We start from the raw sequence: 20,541 nt of genomic DNA, 5'->3' as shown, positions 1-20,541 counted from the left end.
TGTCCCTTCCACCGTCTCTCTACCCGTGTCCCTCTCCCCCCTTCCCCGTCTCTCCCCCCGTGTCCCTCTCCCCCCTTCCCCGTCTCTCCCCCCTTCCCCGTCTCTCCCCCCTTCCCCGTGTCTCTCTCCTCCCTTCCCTGTGTCTCTGCCCCATGTCTCCCCCCCGCGCCCCTCTCCCGTGTCCCCCCGCGCCTCTCTCTCCTCCGTGTCCCTCCGTGCGTCTCCCTTCCCCATCTCTCTCCCCTGTGTCCCTCTCCCCGTGTCCCTTCCACCGTCTCTCTACCCGTGTCCCTCTCCCCCCTTCCCCGTGTCTCTCTCCTCCCTTCCCTGTGTGTCTCTGCCCCATGTCTCCCCCCCGCACCCCTCTCCCGTGTCCCCCCGCGCCTCTCTCTCCTCCCTCCCCCCCGCGCCTCTCTCTCCTCCCTTCCCCCCCCGCGCGTCTCTCTCCTCCCTTCCCCCCACGCGCGTCTCTCTCCTCCCTCCCCCCCGCGCGTCTCTCTCCTCCCTCCCCCCCCGCGCGTCTCTCTCCTCCCTTCCCCCCCCCCGCGCGTCTCTCTCCTCCCTCCCCCCCGCGTCTCTCTCCTCCCTTCCCCCCGCGCGTCTCTCTCCTCCCTTCCCCCCCGCGCGTCTCTCTCCTCCCTTCCCCCCCCGCGCGTCTCTCTCCTCCCTTCCCCCCCCGCGCGTCTCTCTCCTCCCTTCCCCCCCCGCGCGTCTCTCTCCTCCCTTCCCCCCCGCGCGTCTCTCTCCTCCCTTCCCCCCCCGCGCGTCTCTCTCCTCCCTTCCCCCCCGCGCGTCTCTCTCCTCCCTTCCCCCCCCGCGCGTCTCTCTCCTCCCTTCCCCCCCGCGCGTCTCTCTCCTCCCTTCCCCCCCCCGCGCGTCTCTCTCCTCCCTTCCCCCCCCCGCGCGTCTCTCTCCCTGTGTCCCTTCCCCCCCCCCGCGTCTCTCTCCCTGTGTCCCTTCCCCCCCCGCGCGTCTCTCTCCTCCCTTCCCCGTCTCTTCCCGCGCGTCTCTCTCCCTGTGTCCCTTCCCGTCTCTCCCCGCGCATCTCTCTCCCTGTGTCCCTTCCCGTCTCTCCCCGTGTCCCTTCCCGTCTCTCCCCGTGTCCCTTCCTGTCTCTCTCTCTTCCCCGTCTCTCCCCCCTCCCCGCGCATCTCTCTCCCTTCCCCCCTCCCCGCGCATCTCTCTCCCTTCCCCCGTCTCCTCCCCCCGCGCGTCTCTCGCCCCGTGTCCCTTCCCCCCTCCCCGCGCGTCTCTCTCCCCGTGTCCCTTCCCCCCTCCCCGCGCGTCTCTCTCCCCGCGTCCCTTCCCCCCTCCCCGCGCGTCTCTCTCCCCGCGTCCCTTCCCCCCTCCCCGCGCGTCTCTCTCCCCCGCGTCCCTTCCCCCCTCCCCGCGCGTCTCTCTCCCCGCGTCCCTTCCCCCCCTCCCCGCGCGTCTCTCTCCCCGCGTCCCTCCCTCCCCTCCCCGCGCGTCTCTCTCCCCGCGTCCCTTCCCCCCACACGTCTCTCTCCCCGCGCCCCTCCCCCCCGCGCGTCTCTCTCCCCGCGTCCCTTCCCCCCCTCCGCGCGTCTCTCTCCCCGTGTCCCTTCCACCCCCCGCGCGTGTCCCTTCCACCCCCCGCGCGTCTCCCTCCCCGTGTCCCTTCCACCCCCCGCGCGTCTCCCGCCTCCCTTCCCCCCGCGCCCCTTCCCCCCCGCGCGTCTCCCGCCTCCCTTCCCCCCCGCGCCCCTTCCCCCCCGCGCGTCTCCCGCCTCCCTTCCCCCCCGCGCGTCTCTCTCCCCGTGTCCCTTCCACCCCCGCGCGTCTCCCTCCTCCCTTCCCCCCCGCGCGTCTCCCTCCTCCCTTCCCCCCCGCGCGTCTCTCTCCCCGTGTCCCTTCCACCCCCCGCGCGTCTCCCTCCTCCCTTCCCCCCGCGCGTCTCTCTCCCCGTGTCCCTTCCACCCCCCGCGCGTCTCTCTCCCCGCGTCCCTTCCCCCCTCCCCGCGCGTCTCTCTCCCCGCGTCCCTTCCCCCCCTCCGCGCGTCTCTCTCCCCGCGTCCCTTCCCCCCCTCCGCGCGTCTCTCTCCCCGCGTCCCTTCCCCCCTCCGCGCGTCTCTCTCCCCGCGTCCCTTCCCCCCCTCCGCGCGTCTCTCTCCCCGCGTCCCTTCCCCCCCTCCGCGCGTCTCTCTCCCCGTGTCCCTTCCCCCCCCCCGCGCGTCTCCCTCCCCGTGTCCCTTCCACCCCCCGCGCGTCTCCCTCCCCGTGTCCCTTCCACCCCCCGCGCGTCTCCCGCGCCCCTTCCCCCCCGCGCCCCTTCCCCCCCGCGCGTCTCCCGCCTCCCTTCCCCCCCGCGCCCCTTCCCCCCCGCGCGTCTCCCTCCTCCCTTCCCCCCCGCGCGTCTCCCTCCTCCCTTCCCCCCCGCGCCCCTTCCCCCCCGCGCCCCTTCCCCCCCGCGCGTCTCCCTCCTCCCTTCCCCCCCGCGCCCCCCCGCGCGTCTCCCTCCTCCCTTCCCCCCCGCGCGTCTCCCTCCTCCCTTCCCCCCCGCGCCCCCCCGCGCGTCTCCCTCCTCCCTTCCCCCCCGCGCCCCCCCGCGCGTCTCCCTCCTCCCTTCCCCCCGCGCGTCTCCCTCCTCCCTTCCCCCCCGCGCCCCTTCCCCCCCGCGCGCCTCCCTCCTCCCTTCCCCCCCCCGCGCGTCTCCCTCCTCCCTTCCCCCCCCCGCGCGTCTCTCTCCCCGTGTCCCTTCCCCCCCCCCCGCGCGTCTCTCTCCCCGTGTCCCTTCCCCCCTCCCCGCGCGTCTCTCTCCCCGTGTCCCTTCCCCCCCCCGCGCGTCTCCCTCCTCCCTTCCCCCCCGCGCGTCTCCCTCCTCCCTTCCCCCCCGCGCGTCTCCCTTCCCCCCCGCGCGTCTCCCTCCTCCCCCGCGCGTCTCCCTCCTCCCTTCCCCCCCGCGCGTCTCCCTCCTCCCTTCCCCCCCGCGCGTCTCTCTCCCCGTGTCCCTTCCCCCCCGCGCGTCTCTCTCCCCGTGTCCCTTCCCCCCCGCGCGTCTCTCTCCCCGTGTCCCTTCCCCCCCGCGCGTCTCTCTCCCCGTGTCCCTTCCCCCCCGCGCGTCTCTCTCCCCGTGTCCCTTCCCCCCCGCGCGTCTCTCTCCCCGTGTCCCTTCCCCCCCTCCCCGCGCGTCTCTCTCCCCGTGTCCCTTCCCCCCCCTCCCCGCGCGTCTCTCTCCCCGTGTCCCTTCCCCCCCTCCCCGCGCGTCTCTCTCCCCGTGTCCCTTCCCCCCCTCCCCGCGCGTCTCTCTCCCCGTGTACCTTCCCCCCCTCCCCGCGCGTCTCTCTCCCCGTGTACCTTCCCCTCCCCGCGCGTCTCTCTCCCCGTGTCCCTTCCCCCCCTCCCCGCGCGTCTCTCTCCCCGTGCGTCTCTCTCCCCGTGTCCCTTCCCCCCCTCCCCGCGCGTCTCTCTCCCCGTGTCCCTTCCCCCCCTCCCCGCGCGTCTCTCTCCCCGTGTCCCTTCCCCCCCTCCCCGCGCGTCTCTCTCCCCGTGTCCCTCCCCGCGCGTCTCTCTCCCCGTGTCCCTTCCCCCCCTCCCCGCGCGTCTCTCTCCCCGTGTCCCTTCCCCCCCTCCCCGCGCGTCTCTCTCCCCGTGCGTCTCTCTCCCCGTGTCCCTTCCCCCCCTCCCCGCGCGTCTCTCTCCCCGTGTCCCTTCCCCCCCTCCGCGCGTCTCTCTCCCCGTGTCCCTTCCCCCCCTCCGCGCGTCTCTCTCCCCGTGTCCCTTCCCCCCCTCCCCGCGCGTCTCTCTCCCCGTGTCCCTTCCCCCCCTCCCCGCGCGTCTCTCTCCCCGTGCGTCTCTCTCCCCGTGCGTCTCTCTCCCCGTGTCCCTTCCCCCCCTCCCCGCGCGTCTCTCTCCCCGTGTCCCTTCCCCCCCTCCCCGCGCGTCTCTCTCCCCGTGTCCCTTCCCCCCCTCCCCGCGCGTCTCTCTCCCCGTGTCCCTTCCCCCCCTCCCCGCGCGTCTCTCTCCCCGTGTCCCTTCCCCCCCTCCCCGCGCGTCTCTCTCCCCGTGCGTCTCTCTCCCCGTGTCCCTTCCCCCCCTCCCCGCGCGTCTCTCTCCCCGTGTCCCTTCCCCCCCTCCGCGCGTCTCTCTCCCCGTGTCCCTTCCCCCCCTCCGCGCGTCTCTCTCCCCGTGTCCCTTCCCCCCCTCCCCGCGCGTCTCTCTCCCCGTGTCCCTTCCCCCCCCTCCCCGCGCGTGTCTCTCCCCGTGTCCCTTCCCCCCCTCCCCGCGCGTCTCTCTCCCCGTGTCCCTTCCCCCCCTCCCCGCGCGTCTCTCTCCCCGTGTCCCTTCCCCCCCTCCCCGCGCGTCTCTCTCCCCGTGTCCCTTCCCCCCCTCCCCGCGCGTCTCTCTCCCGTGTCCCTTCCCCCCCTCCCCGCGCGTCTCTCTCCCCGTGTCCCTTCCCCCCCCTCCCCGCGCGTCTCTCTCCCCGTGTCCCTTCCCCCCCCCTCCCCGCGCGTCTCTCTCCCCGTGTCCCTTCCCCCCCCTCCCCGCGCGTCTCTCTCCCCGTGTCCCTTCCCCCCCCTCCCCGCGCGTCTCTCTCCCCGTGTCCCTTCCCCCCCCTCCCCGCGCGTCTCTCTCCCCGTGTCCCTTCCCCCCCCTCCCCGCGCGTCTCTCTCCCCGTGTCCCTTCCCCCCCTCCCCGCGCGTCTCTCTCCCCGTGTCCCTTCCCCCCCTCCCCGCGCGTCTCTCTCCCCGTGTCCCTTCCCCCCCTCCCCGCGCGTCTCTCTCCCCGTGTCCCTTCCCCCCCTCCCCGCGCGTCTCTCTCCCCGTGTCCCTTCCCCCCCTCCCCGCGCGTCTCTCTCCCCGTGTCCCTTCCCCCCCTCCCCGCGCGTCTCTCTCCCCGTGTCCCTTCCCCCCTCCCCGCGCGTCTCTCTCCCCGTGTCCCTTCCCCCCCTCCCCGCGCGTCTCTCTCCCCGTGTCCCTTCCCCCCCTCCCCGCGCGTCTCTCTCCCCGTGTCCCTTCCCCCCTCCCCGCGCGTCTCTCTCCCCGTGTCCCTTCCCCCCCTCCCCGCGCGTCTCTCTCCCCGTGTCCCTTCCCCCCCCTCCCCGCGCGTCTCTCTCCCCGTGTCCCTTCCCCCCCCTCCCCGCGCGTCTCTCTCCCCGTGTCCCTTCCCCCCCTCCCCGCGCGTCTCTCTCCCCGTGTCCCTTCCCCCCCTCCCCGCGTCCCTTCCCCCCCTCCCCGCGCGTCTCTCTCCCCGTGTCCCTTCCCCCCCTCCCCGCGCGTCTCTCTCCCCGTGTCCCTTCCCCCCCTCCCCGCGCGTCTCTCTCCCCGTGTCCCTTCCCCCCCTCCCCGCGCGTCTCTCTCCCCGTGTCCCTCCCCGCGCGTCTCTCTCCCCGTGTCCCTTCCCCCCCCATCTCCCCCTCCTCCGCCCGCGCCTGTCTCTCCCCTCCCCCATGTCTCTCCCCTCCGCATCCCTCCCCTCCCTCCTCCGCGTCTCCCCCATGTCTTCCCTCCGCGCGTCTCTCTCTCGCCCTCCCCCCCTCCTCCTCCGCCCGCGCCTGTCTCTCCCCTCCCCCCATGTCTCTCCCCTCCGCATCCCTCCCCTCCCTCCTCCGCGTCTCCCCCATGTCTTCCCTCCGCGCGTCTCTCTCTCGCCCTCCCCCCCACCCACCCCGCATCCGTCTCCCCTTCCCTCACTCCCCCCGCACCTCCGCGTGTCTCCCCTCCCCCTGCAGCTCTCCCTCCGTCTGCCCCCCGCATCTCTCCCTCCGTGTCCCCCATGTCTCACACATCTCCCCCCACATCACCTCCTGTGTCTCTCTCTCCCTCCCCCCCGCGTCACTCCCTCCGTGTCCCCCTCCCTCCATGTGTCCCCCTCCCTCCGTGTCTCACGCATCTCCCCCCGCATCTCCACCTCCCTCCGTGTCTCACGCATCTCCCCCCGCCTCTCCACCTCCCCGTGTCTCTCCCCCCGTGTCGCTGTCTCTCCTGCCCCTTCCGTGTCTCCACTTCAATGTTATTGGTTGCTGTTTAACACTGAAGGTTTAAAAAAAAAAGTCTCTCACATGATTTTTCCTCATTTAACATCAGAAAAACTTGCTATTTATTTTTAACAGGGGTGTGTAAACTTTCCCCATTGGTCCCATTACACCAGTCCTTGATTTCCAGCAGAAGTTAAAGCTCAGTAATCTCCTGATGGTGTGCTGTGTGTACCTTACTGTCCAGCTTCTTCATGGTGACTAAATCCAGGGACTTGAGCGAGTGTCCTGTTGGGGCGATGAAGTAGAGGCAGATGTGGATTCGGGTGTCGTGGTAATCAAAAAGCGAGCGCTTGATCTTCAGCTCTTCCTGCAGGTAGTTTTCAAACTGTGTGTCGATGTAATCAACAATGGGCTTATAACTGTACAGAGATACAAATTCAGGAAAAATAGGTGAAAACACACACACACACACACACACACACACGAAATGACATTGTTAAGCAAAAATCATTGAAATCCACTAATGATATTATTTAATTGATTAGTTAATGTTTTAATCAAACACTCCATTCCTTTAAGCTCCCCAGTTCCCTTGTCGCGAACACACGTCCTTCGCATTTAAGAAAGTGATCCAAGTTCACATAACCCTTCCAGCATTGTGTTTACAGCACTCGAACTTCCCTCCCTTTCTCTGGGGTGCACGCCCAGCATGGGAAAGTTTAAAGCCCCTGCTGCACAGAGAATGAAAGAGCCATTCCCAATTCTCTCTCTCACACACACACACACTTTCTCTCGCTCTTTGACCCCTTCACTCAGAGGGTCAGTGTAATAAACCAGAGCCCAAAGCACTTCCTCGTTCCTGATTAAAAGCCTCTAACTCAAACGGGAAGATTCTCCCCCTCCCTCTGTATCTCCCCCCCCATCTATCTCTCTCCGTCCCTCCCATGGTTAAGGGTTTTATTTATTCACACCTTTAAGCAGAAGGTAAAGGTTTGTTAAACAGTCAGTGTGCTGAAATCTTTTCAGAAGTTCTTTGATCTTCTAACTTTGCGTTTTGGAGCAGTGAGCCTCACTTCCTCGGTTACAGTCACTTCACTTTGATTTTTTTATTTAAATGACAACCCAGCGTCAGCGGGATGGATCTGTGCAGGTGTTTGTGAGAGTGTGTGAACTCAAACCTCTCCTCTTTGTTGATCTGGTCCCCGAAGCCCACCGTGTCTACGATGGTGAGCTTGAGGTGGACATTGCTCTCCTGCAGGTCATAGGTTCTCGGCCGCAAGTATACACCATTCTGATAGTGACTGGCTTCTTCATTCTCGAACATCGTGTTGAAAAGGGTGTTCATCAGCGTGGACTTGCCAATACCAGTCTCCCCTGAACGACAGGGTGGGAACAGTTTAAAAGTTTAAACAGGTGACTTTTCACCTCAAGTAAAAACGTTCAACATGTCACTCAATAACTAAAGACGAAAAGCAAAAAGCGTATGATTAGTGATGAGATAGTCCAAAATCAGGCTAATATTACTGAGGAGATGGAGCCAGACCCCTGACGTGTTTGTGTTAATGCTTCTCTCCCGTCCTGTAGGACAGGTGACGATGTGTGTGTGGAGTGAGGAGCATACCCACACACAGGATGTTGAAGCAGAAACCCTGAGACACGGATTTGCTGACCAGCTGTTCAGGGAGACTGTCAAAGCCGACATGCCCGCCCAGACCCAGGGTCCGCTTCTGTTCATCCTAAAAGAAAGAAAAGTCCAACTGATGATCAGGTTTACATTCAGACTTGAGCCTGAAGATCTCACACACACACACACACCATTTCAGTATGGCTGATTGGGGCAAAGAACAATTTAGTGTCTGTTATCAATACTTTGGACAAAATTAAATTATAAAATGTTTATTAAAAAGCTAAAACAATGAAAAGTAAAAAGCCAAGAGAAAACAGTCCGAGTGACCAGAGAACGAGGAACAGACAGCCACATGCAATAAATAAATAAATAAATATTTTATTTTATTTATTTATTTTTGGGCGGCACGGTGGTGTAGTGGTTAGCGCTGTTGCCTCACAGCAAGAAGGTCCGGGTTCGAGCCCTGGGGCCGGCGAGGGCCTTTCTGTGCGGAGTTTGCATGTTCTCCCCGTGTCCGCGTGGGTTTCCTCCGGGTGCTCCGGTTTCCCCCACAGTCCAAAGACATGCAGGTTAGGTTAACTGGTGACTCTAAATTGACCGTAGGTGTGAATGTGAGTGTGAATGGTTGTCTGTGTCTATGTGTCAGCCCTGTGATGACCTGGCGACTTGTCCAGGGTGAACCCCGCCTTTCGCCCGTAGTCAGCTGGGATAGGCTCCAGCTTGCCTGCGACCCTGTAGAAGGATAAAGCGGCTACAGATGATTATATATATATCATTTAAAGATAAAACCTGTTGACCTTCTCAGATTAAAACAAAAGAACAGATAAACAGAGGATGGGTCGGTCTGTGCAGAACCGTAACCTGGAAACAAACACCTTGGCTAGTGGAAGGTTTAGTGCTGATAGACAACAACATCTCATAACATTACATATATTTATTGGTATAGAAGTGAGTCAAAATAACTTCCACTTCTGTTTTTCAGTCTTTACACCGAGTACGTTTACATGCACATAGAGAAAAGCACATTTCTGCCGTTGCTCGACTGAAATCAAAGTTCTAAATGCCATGGAAACACCTTAGCTCAGCTGAAATTAAACCGAACTGGATTTCTTGTAATCGAGCTACGCGACCTAGATTATGCGATTGTAGCCGAGCTACTTAGTGCATGTAAACCCTATCGAGCTACGTATTCGAGCTACTTACTTCAGCACTGCCCCTTCCGGAAGTGACGAGTGACGAGACCACAAGCGGGAAACACAACAGCCTCAGTCGGCATGACAACGAATCATGACAACGGCATGAATCTTTTCTTTTTGTGGAATTGTTTGCACTGTTAAAATTTAGCTCACTTACTGCATCACCAAATACATCTGTACAGCTGTTGCATAGCTGTGAATTGTGTACATAAACAAGTCATTGTATTTGTGTGTGTGTGTGTGTGTGTGTGTATATAGATGTCCAACATCTGAAGAATGTCAATAAAAACAAAACAATTTAACTTTTTGTGTGTTTATTAAGACACAAGTTAAATTGTAATAAAAAAAAAAAATTTTTTTGTAAGCAAAAAATGGACTTTAGAAAAATATACAATTGTGCAAAATAAGTTGTCTTACAAAACAGTGGTCTGCGCAGGACAGTTTGTAGCCATACAGTCTGTTAGAGCAAGCCGAACAGCTTGAGCACGGAACTGCCAGTGTTGCCAGGTTGGGCGGTTTTAAGTGCATTTTGGTGGATTTGAACGTGTTTTGGGCTGGAAAACGTCAGCAGTATCTGGCAACACTGCTGATAACTTTGTTTATACTCTTGAATAGCTCTTCTTCATGATGACAACTGGAAGTGTACCAACACGATGGGGCGTGTAGCGCCACCTGTGGCTCGGGTGCACAATGTACCTCACACAATAGCTCGATTTCCTTGTGTGCATGTAGGATTGGATTTCTCTGGCACCCCTGCTGGGACCCTCAGCTCGATTACCGACAGTAGCTCGATTTGGATGTGCATGTAAACGCACTGACTGATCAATCATTTTAGTCTCCCAGCTGCCTGTGCACTTTACCTTTTATGGAGTTTTGTGGGCGTCGCTATATGCAAATCAGCTGTGTCAAGAACACACACACACACACACACACGGTACTTCAACAGAAACTGTTTCTGAAACTTTTCTGAATCCAGAAGGAAAAAAACAATTTTAGTTTATTTAAAACATTTATGCACAACCTTATTAAAATATGAATAAATAGTTAATAAAAGCCCAGCGTAGGGACAGAACTCTGATTTACAGCTGAAACTCCGGTTGATTCTTTTGGTCGAAGCCACAGTGTGCTACAGGATCACCATCACACACCATTTATTTATCTGTACTGATTTACATTCATGCACTTCACAAACTAACGAGCTCATCATGTATGTTTTATCCTCATAGGTCAGGATTTCATTTGTAAAAAGAGATCTCCCCAGGTGTACATGCAATCTCTCACAAATACAAAACAAATGAAGAATTTGGTCTCAGATCCTGAAACAAACACTGAATGGAAAACGTCCTGCGCTCTTCAGGAAACACGCCGTCGCGCCGTCACTGTGGAGTTTATACTTTCTGAATTTAACATTACACCCATTTCTAAAACTCAATCATTTACAGGCATTAAACACTCCATCCACACCTGGGCTACATTAAATACCACCTGGCTCCGCCCCTTCAGTAAACCGGCTGTCCATCACTCTGACAGGCCAATCAGACCAATCCATTAACACACACCCGGGAGGGGCTTGGACAGTGTGAGCTCAGCAGATGGACACACAAAGACCTCCGGTGGAGTACTGCAACGCACTCGCTCTCTCTCTCACACACGGACGCTCTGAGGCTAATAGAGCAGGAGGTGCAGATGGTCCTGATTTGATCCTAGTGAGGCATCAGAGCACAAAACACAGTCTGAACTAAAAATATACCAGTGCGCTTCAACCAACACACACACACACACACCTCTTGCCTGTCACACAGTTCTGCGGTTAGAGAAGCTGAATAAGAAAAACACAAGCTCTGTTTATTTCTGTGAAACCAACCTGAAGAGTCCATTAAAAAAAAAATTATTATATTAATGAAGCTCATTAATGACACTAATACTCCACCTATTCAGTAATCACTAACAGGTATTAGTTTTAGGGACTTTCATAAAGGTTTATATGGGATTTGACATTAAATGCAATGGATTTGTTAAAAGTGACAATCACCACACAAACTGACGAGACGCTGCAGGACATTCAGACTTACACACACACACACACACACACAAAGAATTAATGAAAAGAAAACATTACTAAAGAAAGAAGTCACAAAACAAAATCCTGCAGAAAAATAGCCAAAGAAAGATCTTGAAAAAGAAAGGAAAAAATGCAAAAGAATTATGAAGAAAGAAATTACAAAAGCTGCTAAACTGGGGGCGTCGTGGCTCAGGTGGATAAGGCGCCATACCATAAATCCGGGGACCCGGGTTCGATTCCGACCCGAGGTCATTTCCCGATCCCTCCCCGTCTCTCTCTCCTGCTCATTTCCTGTCTCTACACTGTCCTATCCAATAAAGGTAAAAAAAAATCTTTAAAAAAAAAAACAAAAGCTGCTAAACTGATCCATGGCACGGTGGTGTAGTGGTTAGCGCTGTCGCCTCACAGCAAGAAGGTCCGGGTTTGAGCCCCGTGGCCGGCGAGGGCCTTTCTGTGTGGAGTTTGCATGTTCTCCCCGTGTCCGCGTGGGTTTCCTCCGGGCTCCGTTTCCCCCACAGTCCAAAGACATGTGGTTCAGGTGAAGAGCTGGCGCCGCGAACCCCCAACTGCTCCCCCAGACGCTGTAGCATAGCTGCCCACTGCTGTGTGTGTGTGTGTTTTCGTTCACTGGGTTAAATGCAGAGGAGGAATTTCCCTGTGTGCTTGAGTCTGTGCTTGAGTGTACATGTGATAAATAAAAGTTCTTCTTCAAAGCGCAGAGCTGCAGCGCTGCAGAAACCTGAGCATCTAAACTCGTGATTATTATCCTGGAATTATTTGGTCACACTTGTGAAAACTTTGTTTACTTTTTCCACAGTGTTCTTTTTCTGACCAATGAACAGGCATGGAACGATCAATCAATCATGGAACAATTCAAACTGATTGAATTTTTAAAAATGAATCATGATTATTTAATCTCTTAGTTTTTCCCTCATTGTCACCGTGTTGTTTAGACAGCAGAGGGAATACACATGACTTCACTGGAGGTGGAAGTAACAGCTGTAATGCTGTGAAAACACAAACAGATGTAAACCGTGAAAGAGCTGCTGCGGGATTCACTGAATAAACAGATTTAACAAGAAATCAGAGCGCTCTCATCTTTCAGCAGTTAAAAAAAAGTTTAAAAAAGTTTAATAAAAAAAAAAAAATATTTAAACTTTTTACATTTTAATAAAAAGAATCTCAATTAAAAAGGCTATTATACATTACTCCAACCTTTACGATTTTCAGTAATTTTTTTCCACTTTTTTTGTTTAATATTGTGGGAAAATTAAACTGTGAACCCAATATGGTGAATCAAGGGTTAATGATCAAATGAATTGTTACATGCCACCAATGAATGAGTCTCGTGTGTGTGTGTGTGTGTGTGTGTGTGTGTGTTTCAGTGCCGCTCCTCACACAGCACTTGGGTTTTTTTGTTCGTTTATTTGATGAATTAGTGATGAATATGAAAAGCATCACGTCTCACTCTGATTCGGACTCACTGATCGGATTAAGAGGCGTGAAAATGCCCCAAGATTAGATTTGCACTCCTGGGCTAACGGAGCTCTTTATAATCAGCTGATGTGAAGTGAAAGTTAAAGCTCCCAGAAGGTTGTGGTGTAATTCCCCCTTCAGTGATTTGACATTTCCACTGGAGTTCAGTTCAGTTCAGTCACGTTTATTCTGCTGATCGCTGCTTTAACTGAAACGCAGTAAAAAAAAGTTTACAGTTGGGGAGAAACAATAACCTGCAGATGACAGCACCTCTGGAAGAGTCTTCAAACCATTTACGCTGCTGTGCTGGACACGCCCTTCTGAGGGACGGTGAACAGCACAACTGTCCGAGTACACATCAGTACAACTGCTGATGATCAGACCTCCATGGGTGGACATTCTGATTTCTAAATCTGACCCTGCTATTGGAGCTAAACACCATTAAACATGCTCCTGTGTGTAGAGTTTGTGCAGCACATTACAGACGCAGGAGCCAACCTTCTGCTGGAAAAAACATACCAAAAATGCACCGTACGATCAAATACTGTCTGATCGCTGGTCACTGATTCCTCTCTTTGGAAACCTCTGAACAATTCAATAAACAGCACAAAGTCTCAGCAATCAGTCAGAAGTAAGCAGTAAACTCATCCGTGGGCGTCTCCCAACAAACAACTTAAAAACAGACGTTTAAACCCTGGACCCAGCAGAGCTCAGGGAAACGCTCAGTCGTTTTCTTACTGATCCGGTTGTGGACATCAGGACAGTGTGGACTCGGACTCTGCTCATCTACAACAGTCTTTCAGAAAAGCAACACAAGAGATGGTGTTGGGTTTTACTGATAATCATCTTATCCTCCTCCACACACACACCTGCAAGGAACTCAAAACCAGCACATTTATTTTTTTAATCAAAATAAATGAACACTTCCTCTGAGACATCACATCTTTTCAAGCTACTACGCATACTAATGAGGCCACACCCGGCTGTGATGGACCGGGGTCAACGATGCCCTCACACTCTCAGCCACGCATCACTAAAACCTCATCCAGATTCAACTGATGACTGAATCAAACCTCATCTCCAGCAGGACTCCACCCTCAACAGCTTTTATAATAAACATCTGATCAACAGCGTCCAAGTTTTATTTGTCTCTAAAGAGACTCTGACCCAACACCACCCTGCGCAGGATAACCACTTCCTGTTTCCACTCCATCCATCAGGGTTTTACTCAGGCGGCACGGTGGTGTAGTGGTTAGCGCTGTCGCCTCACAGCAAGAAGGTTCTGGGTTCAAACCCAGCAGCCGGCGAGGGCCTTTCTGTGCGGAGTTTGCATGTTCTCCCCGTGTCCGCGTGGGTTTCCTCCGGGTGCTCCGGTTTCCCCCCCGTGTCCGCGTGGGTTTCCTCCGGGTGCTCCGGTTTCCCCCACAGTCCAAAGACATGCAGGTTAGGTTGACGTGGGGCGGCCTTGGGCTGAGGTGCCGAACCCCTGACTGCTCCCTGGGCGCTGTAGTGTGGCTGCCCACTGCGCTGGGTGTGTGGGTTTTTTTTCACTCCTTCAGATGGGTTAAATGCAGAGGATGAATTTCAGTGTGCTTGAAGTGTGCATGTGACGAATAAAGGTTTCTTCTTCTTCTTCTTCTCAGGGACCAGAACTATTTCCTTTACAGTGGATTTATGATGCACAAAATTTATGTTACAAAAACTAAACCAATTTATAATCCAGGTGTCTTTGTGCTGCTTCCTGAACACACAGCTGTTTAACATCTGGAGGTTAAGTTCATGATAATACTGCAGGATAATTCACAGGAATCAAAACCTCAGAAAAATTCCTCCTTAGCTATGATTTGGTATGTTGATGTATTTCCTTCTGAAACAGGAAGTCAGAGGGATGGTTTAAGAGCTTGACTGATTTATACAGCAGCAAATAGTGTTGGATAAGCCCCGCCCCCACCCAATCTAAGCTAACTGACAGGGAGGGAGTTAAAGCCAGAGAGCAGCGAAGGTTAGTGAGAGTTTACTGACTCGGACTGATGAAGCCCAGACCCTGAATAACGATGGAGTTCTCTTCATGTGTTCCAGCAACAAAGAGCTTCAAGTTGGTAAAACGCGTCTGAGAGAGCGTCCATCACATAACTGCCACCTCGTACAAGCCCCTCCCTCTTTACACGCCACGACCATTATCTCCAACTGAGTAATGATTGTAAATGGGAAGAGTGTGTGAGAGAGAGAGAGAGAGAGAGAGAGAGAGAGAGAGAGAGAGAAAAGACACTCAGACAAAAACATCAACGAACCATGTTTTCTGCTACTGTAGAGCAAGTCAGACCTCCAGGGGGCGGGGCATATACAGATCTATGCAGTATCTGATTGGACAATCATGAAATTGTTCACAAATATGAATCAGTCAAGATGTGCCTTCTTCCTGGAAGGGGTGGAATAGAACAGCATCTCAATCCAAGAAACGCATTTTGTATTCGTTATTCCAGGCATAGTGTGTGTGTGTGTGTGCGTGCGCGCGTGCAACAGGAAGGTTCTGAAACACTGAGTATGATTTCAGGAGTACCCAGAAGACCGAGAACCAACAGTACTTCACTTAGTACCATATGATTTTAGAGACAGACTGAAAGGTACTCTCTCTCTCTCTCTCTCTCTCTGTCTGTTCCACTCTCAGTACCCTGAGTACCACAGAGCTGAAAACATGACCATGAGCCGTGCATTCAGGAGATCAGCTGATACCACACACTCACACTCACACACACTCTCACACACACTCACTCTCACACACACACACTAAACACTGAGGAAAACGGGGGTTTCGTCCAAGTCGAGAATCTGTCCATGTTGATGATGAAAGCAGCAGCTCCTCTCTCTCTCTCTCTCTCTCTCACACACACACACTCTCTCACACACACACACGCGCACACACTCTCTCTCACACACACACACACACACTCTCTCTCTCACACACACACACACACACACTCACACACACACACACACACACACACACACTCACTCACTCTCACACACACACACTCTCTCTCTCACACACACACACTGCTGTAAGAGCTGAGCCTGTGGTACTGAATGAGAGTAGAGTAAACCGGAAGCGCTGCTGATGCTGATGGAGAACCCGAGCTGTAAGCAGTGACTCCGGCGGGCTGAGCTCAGGGCTCTGAGGCACCACAGCACAGCGGCTCCGGGCTTTTTCTCTCCACTCACTCCGGAGCGCTTCAGAGAAAAACACACACACGGCGAGGAGGAGGAATACTCACAGAAAACACGTCCACATCCGCGGCAGCCATGATATCCGCGCCTGTGTGCAGAAGGTGTTTATCGCAGATGGGCGGAGAGGAAGTGTGTGTCACTGTCACGACCAGAGCACCACCGCGCATGCGCACTGCCTCCACGAACGCCCAGCAAGCTTGCGTGAAATATTGCGCATGCGCTCCAGAAGCCAACTCCAGTAATATCATATGACTACTTCCGGTCTTTCTAGGAACTTCCTTTAGATTTCTATTTACATTTAGGCAAAGTTTCAACATGGAAAATGAAAAAGAGGAACAACAGGAGAAAAATAAACAAATACAATCCGGAATTTAAATAAAACTCCGTGAAAGCCTTAATAAAGCAATAGATTTACACATTATCTTATTTTATAGAAAGTGTAAAGTCTTTAATACAGAGATATAATTGCACAGGTGTGTGTGTGTGTGTTTTGAAAGAACCTTTCTGGCAAATTCTGACTTGTGTAAATAAAACTGAGCTGTTGTTATAATCAATTTATTATAAAACACTCAGTAATGTTCAATAAATTCTCATTAAAGAGGAACAAAATGTAGTGACTTTTAAGAGCCAGGGTTGTTTAAAACAATCAAAGCTTTTTTCATGTGTATAAAAAGATCAATCCAAAACAAATAAGTAAATACACAGTAAAATAAATGTGTTCAGTTGAGTTTCACCAGCGTGTAGCTCTACAGTAAAACATCTATACAACATCTTACACAGTATTTCTCTTTTGTTATTAAAGACATTTTTATAAAGGGGGTTTTATATACTAAGAAATTCTAACATTTATAATAATAATAATAATAATAATAATAAAATGGAAGAAACAGATGCCAAGAGATAAACAGCAGCCTGTAAAATGTCCAGTTTCTTTTTTATTAGATTAGATTTTTTTAAACCGAGTGTATTAATGTTGGAGAAGTGGAACAGTTCCTTGGAACCTGAGTACCCAACTGTTAGGAAAATGGAATTTTAGTTGCATTGTCTTTGCCCAAAAAATATGATAACTTTGATAAACATGGATTCATGAGCCATGGAACTTTAATAAATAATACTGTTCAGGCAAATTAAACGTTTCCATGGTGAGAGCAACAGTAATACCGTTCAGAGTCTTGGATTGACACCGGCTGACTAAAGTATGGAATTAAAACAAACACAAAGCAAGCTACTGAAGTCGATCATAGCACTGTGACAGTTATCATTCATGCCTTTATCTTCAGTGGTGGATCCAGAGTGTATCCCGGGAATCCTGGGAGTGAGATAGGGAATGGAACATCAGTCCATTTGAGGGCAACACACACACACACACACACACACACACACACACACACACAAAGACATGTACAGGCAATTCAGTGTCTCCAATCCATCAAGAAGTGGGAGAAAACTGGAGAACCCAGAAGAAGCCCACAAAAAACATCTCATCTCATCTCATTATCTGTAGCCGCTTTATCCTGTTCTACAGGGTCGCAGGCGAGCTGGAGCCTATCCCAGCTGACTACGGGCGAAAGGCGGGGTTCACCCTGGACAAGTCGCCAGGTCATCACAGGGCTGACACATAGACACAGACAACCATTCACACTCACATTCACACCTACGCTCAATTTAGAGTCACCAGTTAACCTAACCTGCATGTCTTTGGACTGTGGGGGAAACCGGAGCACCCGGAGGAAACCCACGCGGACACGGGGAGAACATGCAAACTCCACACAGAAAGGCCACTACCACTAGTGCTAACCACTACACCATTGTGCCACCCACAAAGAACATGTGAGAGAGTAATCCAGGTTCAGAACCAAACCAAAAACCCTGGAACTGTGAGGTGGCAGGAGTCAATTAAATCTATCTATCTATCTATCTATCTATCTATTTTTATTGTTACATTTTTGTCTGGTATATTGTATAGTTGGCATGTTGTTGTTTTTTTATTTTAATTCTGTTTTATGTCATACAGTGTGTCTTTGTCTTTCTGCATGTCTGATAACTTGCTGCTGTAACAAAACTATTTCCCAGCTTGGGATCAATAAAGTAAATCAGTCCATCCACTGTGCCACCATGACATTTAGTTATTATTATTATTATTATTATTATTGACTTCAATATTACTAATAATAGTGTTAAATATTCTTTTGTTATCAGTAAGCTACTAGAGCGGCTAATGAAAGTCCACTTCCTGTTGTAAAGGCCAGTATGTTGTGATCGGAACATTAGTGTCACAGTGGGTTTTATTTAAAGAAGTAAAGCGTGTGGGTTTGAGTCCCAGGGTTTGTGTGAAATCCACAAACTGCACACATCCTGAGTCTGAGAGCCGACAGGAAGTGAAGCTCCAGCAGGTGAAATGCTGCAGGTGGGGCCGCTTCCGGTTCCTCAGGTCACGTGTCTGTGGACATTTTAACCCGGAAGACAGGTGAGCGCTTCAGGTAGCTGCTGAAATAAACGCGTGGAAGCGGCGGCAGGAGAAGCGAGGAGAAGCGTCCCAGTGTGAGCATGGAGATCAGCGCGGAGTCGGTGCTGGCGGTGCTGCTGGAGGAGGAGGGCGGCAGGATCACTAACTCGGACCTGCTGAGTAAATTTAAAGGGCCGTTAAACTGCAGCGATCCGGCGGAGAAGAAGCAGAACAGAGATCTGTTTAAGATGATCATCAACAACCTCGCTGTGGTGAAAACAATAGAGGAGACCAAATACGTTGTGCTGAGGAAAAAGTACCAGCATTTACGGAAGCTCAGGATAGAGGAGGAGGAGCAGCAGGAGAGAGGAGGTGCGGAGGAGGAGGAGCAGCAGGAGAGAGGAGGTGCGGAGGAGGAGGAGCAGCAGCAGGAGAGAGGAGGTGCGGAGGAGGAGCAGCAGGAGAGAGGAGGTGCGGAGGAGGAGCAGCAGGACAGAGGAGGTGCGGAGGAGGAGAAGGTGGAACCAAAGCCAGCAGCTGAGCACAGAGAAGTGGGTGAGAGTGAAGAAGGTACTGAAGCACCTCCTGAGGAGAACAAACCCGAGCAGAACCCTCCCTCAGACGCCTCACCGCGCTCTCCGACAGCCTCCTTCATCGAGCTGGCTTTACAAAGACAGAAATGTGCAGACTTGAAGGTAAGGAAGTCCTTACGCTTCAATGTGCCTCTCAAATCAGGTACAGGAGACTCACAGAAACTCGGACCTGCCTGCTCCAGCAACACTGAGACGAGCACACAGAAACGTTTCGCCCTGCCGTTACGCATGCCTCCCGTGGCTATCAGGCCTGTAGAACATGGAGAGATGAGTAAAATGAAAACTCCATCAAGCGACAACAATCCAGTCAAGGTTCACTTGGCGTCACTGAGCTCCATGCCCGGGCCCCCCTGCTCCCCGAGATATAAGAAACGTTCGTCTGTGGACAGCGTGGGAATCAGCAGCTCACCACAACCACAGAGACACTGCAAGAGTGCTAAACCTGCAGAGGAGCCCAGGTACAGTGACCCCGTCCCATTAGAAAGCTCTGAACACCAGTGGATGGTGACGTCTGCATCAGGACGTTGGGGTTTAGTGTACGGCCTGCTGCTAAACGATGCCCAACTGGCAGAGAAAAAGGATTTCATTTCAGGCTTCACGGCCCTCCACTGGGCAGCGAAGTGCGGAAACCGCGACATGCTGTGCAAGATCATCGACCTGTCCAGGGAGAACGGCAAGGGCGTGGACGTCAACACCAAGTCCTATGCTGGCTACACGCCACTACACATCGCCGCTATCCATGGGCAAGAGTACATCATCGGCATCTTGGTGAACGAATACAGTGCCAGCTGTAACATTCGGGATAACTCTGGGAAAAAGGCACACCATTACCTGGATGAAAATGCCTCCTACTCGATCCGGGAGCTGCTCGGAGGGTTGAAAGAGGCGCGTGTCGAGCCGCAGAAGAACCCCGAGGACACGGATGCTCACAAGCACACTCACACCATCAGCCGACTCTTCCAGCCTCAGACAATAGGCTACAAGAAGAAGCCCAAGTCCAGGAACACCTTCCTGTCCATGGCCGAGGACTCGAGGGATGAAAAGGGCGAGCATTCGAACCCCATGCACAGGGTTTTTTCTGATGTATTTTCCTAAAAGCTCTTTATCTGTGACTACACAGACTCCGAGACTTTTTTAACATTATAGAATGAGCTGAAATTAGTTCTGGTTTTTTTTTTTTTAGATATTTTTTTGGGGCTTTTTTCACCTTTTTTATTGGATAGGACAGTGTAGAGACAGGACAGGAAACGAGCGGGAGAGAGAGACGGGGAGGGATCGGGAAATGACCCCGGGTCGGAATCGAACCCGGGTCCCCAGATTTATGGTATGGCGCCTTAGCCACCTGAGCCACGACGCTCCCAAATTAGTTCTGTTTTAACCTCATCTCATCTCATCTCATTATCTCTAGCCGCTTTATCCTTCTACAGGGTCGCAGGCGAGCTGGATCCTATCCCAGCTGACTACGGGCGAAAGGCGGGGTACACCCTGGACAAGTCGCCAGGTCATCACATCTGTTTTAACCTGTAACTAATTTATTCTTGCACTTATTTTAATAATACCTTTTTAAATTCAGATGATTTGGGTCTAAGGTCCAGTACTGAAGCAGATTTTAAATCACTTATCTTCCTGTTCTCACTTGTCTTTTATAAGCATTGTGGAGATGTTTTCAATTAGTGGATTATTGTTTAATTATCATATAACTAATAAATGAATGAACTCGTTTTCTGGTGTTTTGGGTGATTTTAGGTTAAAGATAAATGCATTAATTTTTGCTTGTGTATATAAAAATAATGCTCTTTGAAGTTTGACTAGTTAATTTACTTGGTGAATTAAACCTGTATGAACTCGTCTTTGTTCTGAATAGTACAATCTCTAACCAGGACGCTACGAATGTTTAGGGATCGTCATCTGATTGGGAATGAACAGAATGTCTCTGCAGATTTCTTATTAATGAACGTAAATACTGTATGTGGCACATGGA

At 53.2% G+C, this 20,541-nt stretch overlaps 2 protein-coding genes across 7 annotated transcripts in view; one reads left to right on the top strand and one right to left on the bottom strand.

Annotated features, from left to right (window-relative positions):
• The window catches only part of septin8a (septin 8a), a 46,896-nt gene extending 31,195 nt beyond the window's left edge, over positions 1-15,701 (bottom strand). Inside the window, exons 1-5 of one of the 3 annotated variants that reach the window (XM_060936569.1) lie at positions 15,569-15,603; positions 14,588-14,715; positions 7,557-7,671; positions 7,114-7,309; positions 6,168-6,354 (exon numbers count right to left, since the gene is read on the bottom strand). In XM_060936569.1, the coding sequence (XP_060792552.1) occupies positions 6,168-6,354; positions 7,114-7,309; positions 7,557-7,671; positions 14,588-14,590 (501 nt within the window). In that variant the 5' untranslated portion in view covers positions 14,591-14,715; positions 15,569-15,603. Of the gene's footprint in view, positions 1-6,167; positions 6,355-7,113; positions 7,310-7,556; positions 7,672-14,587; positions 14,716-15,568 lie in introns of all 3 variants that reach the window. The other 2 variants (XM_060936570.1, XM_060936568.1) reach the window with 2 other exon arrangements.
• Positions 15,702-17,958: 2,257 nt separating this feature from the next.
• LOC132895082 (ankyrin repeat domain-containing protein SOWAHA-like) lies at positions 17,959-20,281 on the top strand. 4 transcript variants are annotated; one of them, XM_060935270.1, is made up of 3 exons: positions 17,959-18,339; positions 18,373-18,408; positions 18,469-20,281. In XM_060935270.1, exons 1-3 carry the CDS (start codon positions 18,069-18,071, stop codon positions 19,653-19,655), a joined length of 1,494 nt encoding a protein of 497 aa, XP_060791253.1. In that variant the 5' UTR covers positions 17,959-18,068; the 3' UTR covers positions 19,656-20,281. The 4 variants fall into 4 exon arrangements, with proteins under 4 accessions (XP_060791253.1, XP_060791250.1, XP_060791251.1 ...); XM_060935267.1 differs by having other exon boundaries at positions 18,373-20,281; XM_060935268.1 differs by having other exon boundaries at positions 17,959-18,408.
• The last annotated feature ends 260 nt before the right edge of the window (positions 20,282-20,541 follow it).

The sequence above is a fragment of the Neoarius graeffei genome, chromosome 12 (assembly GCF_027579695.1).
Source record: "Neoarius graeffei isolate fNeoGra1 chromosome 12, fNeoGra1.pri, whole genome shotgun sequence".
Taxonomy (NCBI): Eukaryota; Metazoa; Chordata; class Actinopteri; order Siluriformes; family Ariidae; genus Neoarius; species Neoarius graeffei.
The sequence above is the reverse complement of the archived record's forward strand: the minus strand, read 5'-3'. Positions and strand labels throughout refer to the sequence as shown.